Source organism: Amphiura filiformis, unplaced genomic scaffold, assembly GCF_039555335.1.
Source record: "Amphiura filiformis unplaced genomic scaffold, Afil_fr2py scaffold_122, whole genome shotgun sequence".
Classification (NCBI taxonomy): domain Eukaryota; kingdom Metazoa; phylum Echinodermata; class Ophiuroidea; order Amphilepidida; family Amphiuridae; genus Amphiura; species Amphiura filiformis.
The window spans coordinates 165,392-170,264 of NW_027305586.1; the positions used below are offsets into that span (position 1 = coordinate 165,392).

General features: G+C 38.9%; 1 protein-coding gene across 1 annotated transcript; it reads left to right on the forward strand.

Annotated features, from left to right (window-relative positions):
* The first annotated feature begins 2,715 nt into the window (after positions 1 to 2,715).
* LOC140145055 (uncharacterized) lies at positions 2,716 to 4,049 on the forward strand. Its single transcript, XM_072166842.1, has one exon. The coding sequence runs from the start codon at positions 2,730 to 2,732 to the stop codon at positions 4,047 to 4,049; it is 1,320 nt and encodes a 439-aa protein (XP_072022943.1). The 5' UTR covers positions 2,716 to 2,729.
* The last annotated feature ends 824 nt before the right edge of the window (positions 4,050 to 4,873 follow it).

Below are 4,873 nucleotides of genomic sequence, written 5' to 3' on the forward strand. Positions count from 1 at the left end.
GAGGCAGTGGAAAGACCATGGTTTATAACACATAGATGATCACTGCATCCCATCGATAGATGATCACTGCATCCCGTCAACTTCAGGCTCTTCTGCAAACAAAACTATAATCGTGGCTACCGTCACACCTACTGCCCTGCAGGACTGGCCCCCGTTGAAAATGAGTCATCAGATGACTTTGAAGAAGACAGAAAACACAGTAGTAGGCAAAGAAGGCAAAGGTTTGCAAGAATTTGCATGAATTGTACCCTATGTCTTCAGACAGTACATGTACATGTACGTGACTTTGAGTAATATTTTGTATCAATAAGTAATTTGACGTCATTAAAACTGTTGTTACAGTGCTGCTGTTGAACTTTTGATGAATTTCTGTGATTGTTGAATAAAACTGTTGTGGCTGTTGAACTTTTGTGATTGTTGGACTTGACAAAATTGAAGAAATGAACACTGAAGCAACTTCAAATTGAAGGGGCCAAATTGTAAGTACGCAAATATATTATTATACCATTTGATAATTCAATTTCTCTAATTAAATAGTGTTTATTTTGTCAAACATGTTAATTGCACAGGTTAATATTTTTCTTATGGACCCATCATCAAATAATGAAAATGTATGGAAACATTCATACGGCACCCAGTATGCAACAGCTAAAATATTCATGTCATCACACCCAGCACCCTCTGTATTAACTTGCATACAGTACTTTTTTTAGTAAGCTGGGGAGTCGCCGGCATTTTACAGACCTATGTGAGGACAATGCCCTTTGATATTGTATAAGAAGTAGTACAGTTGTGCAGAGCGTCACATAGATTCATGCTGTAAACAATGTAAGGATCTCATCCTAACAATTGAAACAAAATTTTGTCAAAATATAACCAATTATTGCTGATTTATGTCATCTTTCAGCTCATCCAGAGGCAGTTCTTCAACTGTTGCCAATGTTCCTGCCCACTGGGAAGGTATTGAAAGCATTTGGAAAGTCATTAGCCACAAGAAGGGAAGCAGTAGAGGCTTTCATTGACCAGAAACATTTAATATAACCTCAACTATGCAGAATACAGTTTCAATTCCTTTTAGGCGGGATTTATACTCAACAAAGCAGGTGGGGCACAGAACAAATGACCATACAGGGACGTGCCGCAAATATGGGTATCATTTTCGGCCTTTTGGTATATCAATGACTCCTTTTTCAAAGCCTATTTTGGTACATGAATGGGTCCTTTTTTGAAAGATTTCTCAATTTGTTTTGGAAACTAGCCCAATTTTTCCTTAATCTAACCAAAATTTCCCCAAAATTTTGGAAAATTTGTAAAAACTAAGACAATTTGAGTTAAATTCTGCCGAAAATTTTGACTTTGGTATATCTATGGGTCCAAATTTCTTGAAAAATTGATATATTTATGGGTCCACTTTAAAATTCTTAGCGGCACGTCCCTACCAAAACCAAACTTGAGTAGGGGAGATTGGGGGTAGTTGGAACGCGGGGCAAGTTGAAACATTGCAATTTTCTTTAACACCTATAAATAAATTTATGCAATACTGCCCTCTATATATTGCCATTAGCAACAGCCATCCACCACATTGCAGACAACACATGTGCAACAAGCCTGGTGAAGTTAGAAAGGTATGTTTGTTTTTCACCTTCTGAGTAATTTTTTTTTTTTTTCAGAAATGTTTTATTATCTCAGAGAAGTTTATAGATCAAGTTGGCCAGTTTGGGGTATAATAGACACTTGTACCAAGCTACAAAATAAGCTTATTAATATGCCATGGTGAAGTTCCTTTTTTGTGCTGTAAGCTTATAAATGTCACATGGGCCTCTGGGGTTAGTTGGAACAAAATTGAAGGGGCTATTTGGAACATGTTCCAACTTACCCCAACATAATTATGAATAAAAACATTGGATTTGAGAAAAAATGTATACAGTATTTCATACTCTTTTGAACATGTATTGTATACCATGCTTGTTTTGTTTCTCAGTTAGGCCTGAGTGTGCATTTAAGGACTATTGTAGGCCCCTAATGCAATATTAAAACAAGATGCAAATAAAAAATCAATGATCACATAACCGTGTTGACTTTTCCTAAATGTTGTGTCATTTATCGATTGTTTTATTTCACACCTATGTCTGTAGGCCTATCTGTTGGCCACCAATAGGCCTACATTTCTCAAATGAATAGACCTAAACTAATTTTTTTCTTCTTTTCCTTTTCAGCCTTACTTCATCATGCCACGTAATTATAAACGCAGGACCAATCGTGGGACGACCGAAAAAGACATCCTGGAAAGGGCAGTAAAAGAAGTACTTGTCAAACGTAGGCCATGCCGTGCAGTAGCGACTGAGTTCCAAATACCTCATGTCACCCTCCGCAGATACGTCTTTAAGATGCATGACAGTTAAGAACGTGTCAGGCTTGATGAGGATCACATAGCTGATGTCATTAACCTAGAAAACATCCCCATGGACAATGAAGAAAATCAAGATAACCAAGAACATGCCAACCAAGAAAATGTCCCTGTGGACAATGTTGATGACATAGAACCCATTAACATTCCACATGTTGGATATTTTAACAATCGTGCTGTCTTCAATCCCGAACAGGATGCTTATCTGCATAAAGCTGCTGCATTGTACTATGGCTTAAGTATGCAGGAAGCCAGAAAACTAGCCTATGAGTATGCTGCACACCTTGGGAACAAAATGCCACCAAACTGGATTGAGAAAAAGATGGCTGGTATTGACTGGTTGGATGGGTTCATGAAAAGGAATGAAACTCTTTCGTTGAGAACCCCAGAGGCAACATCTTTGAGCCGTGCCACAAGCTGGCACAATGTTGACACGTTCTTCAACAACTTGCAGACTGTACTCGAAAGACATGAGTTTCCTCCAGAAAAAATTTGGAACCTTGATGAAACTGGGTGCACAACTGTCCAAAGGCCAAACAAAGTTATTGCAAAAACTGGTGCCAAACAAGTTGGTGCAATTGTTTCTGCTGAGAGAGGACAACTTGTCACTTTGTGTTGCGCAGTGAGTGCCACAGGTAACACTGTCCCTCCGATGATGATATTTCCTCGTGTGAACTTCAGGGATCACTTCATTAATGGAGGTCCTCCTGGATCTGTGGGTGCAGCCTTTCCTTCAGGATGGATGACATCTGACAATTTCATGGTTTTCATGAAACACTTTGCTTCACATGTTGGCTGTTCTCCTACAAACAAGGTGTTGCTGATCCTCGATAATCATGACTCCCACATCAGCATTGAGGTACTGGACTATGCAAAAGCAAATGGTATTGTAATGGTCTCTTTCCCCCCTCACTGCTCGCACAAACTGCAGCCACTCGACCGATCTGTGTATGGTCCTTTCAAGAGATACTACAATACAGCTTGTGATGCCTGGATGTTGAACAACAAGGTGAAGACTATGACAATATATGACATTCCACCTATAGTAGGCCAAGCCTTTCCAAGAGCCATGACACCTGCCAACATTCAGTCTGGATTCAGGGTTAGTGGGGTCTACCCGTTTGATCGAGATATATTTGACGATTCCGAGTTCATGCCAGCAGACGTCACAGACCGACCCATTGCCAGAGCAGACGAGGCTGATGAAAACACATCTGCTGATCTGAATGCACCCAGCACTTCTGGTTCTTCAACACCACTTGTAAATAAACAGCTCTCTGCCTCAACATCTGTAACCCCTATCTCCCCAGAAGTAATAAGACCCTTTCAAAAAGCAGCCCCCAGAAAGAGAAAAGGTGGCAGGAAACTTGGGAGGACAAGGATTCTAACAGATACACCAGAAAAGATGGAAATAGAAGCTGCCGCAAATAAGCGCAAGAAGTGCTGTGTTAAGCAGAAAGCGAAAGTTGTAAAGAAGATAGCTAGGCCCGCCCCGGTGGTAGTAGACAACGAGTCATCAACTGATCAAGAATCTTCATTTGAAGAAGATTCATCTGATCCTGGTGATGATTGCATTGGCCAGATAGATGCAGGAGACTTTGTCCTTGTTAAATTCATAGGCCTACTCCTGAAATGTTGTTAAGGAAACAATGAAATGAATGTTATCAGCACAAAATACCCAATGTATATTTTTGTTTTACACGTGCTAGGTGCATTCTATTGGGTACGGTACCACACTTTGTTTGTATCTCATGTTTGACAACAATGTTCATTAGTTCTTAGCATAATTTACCTTTTCATTCATTCAGTTCTGACCTTTAATTGTTATTGTAGGCCTATGGTATATAGTTAAATAGTTCAAAGTTCAGTTAAAGGTGTGCATTCCTATAATCATCCCCAACTTTGCCCCTACCTAATGAGTAGGTCTAATGAGATTTTGGCATCATACATTTGTCATGAAAGCCACTATTTATATTTCATATTATATACAGTGTCAGCCTCCATATCCATTTTATTACTGAGTTACAGTTCAAAAAACTACATTGTATAAATAATTATCCGATTAATGTCATGTAAATTTGATGCAGAAGAACATGAAATTGCTGATACACTTAATTGCTTGTAAAATCAAACGCACACATATATGCGGAATTCTACTACACAGTCGGCTTGCGTGAGTGGCTGTATATCATGTGTATTTAGAAAACATAAAGTTCAACAAATCAGAACACACACCTTTAATATTTTGAACCTGAAAAAATAAGCAAATAAGCTAAAACCATTATAGTTGTAAGTAGTTTTAGTATAATTCTTAATTGACCATGCAGTGTTCCAACTTACCCCATACCATGTTCCAACTTACCCCGTATACGGGGTAAGTTGGAACACTTGAGATGGTCTTGTTCAAGGTGGATTTTTTCAGTAACCATCATTAGAATTTTATGGGGTACATTTGTAGCCCTTAGA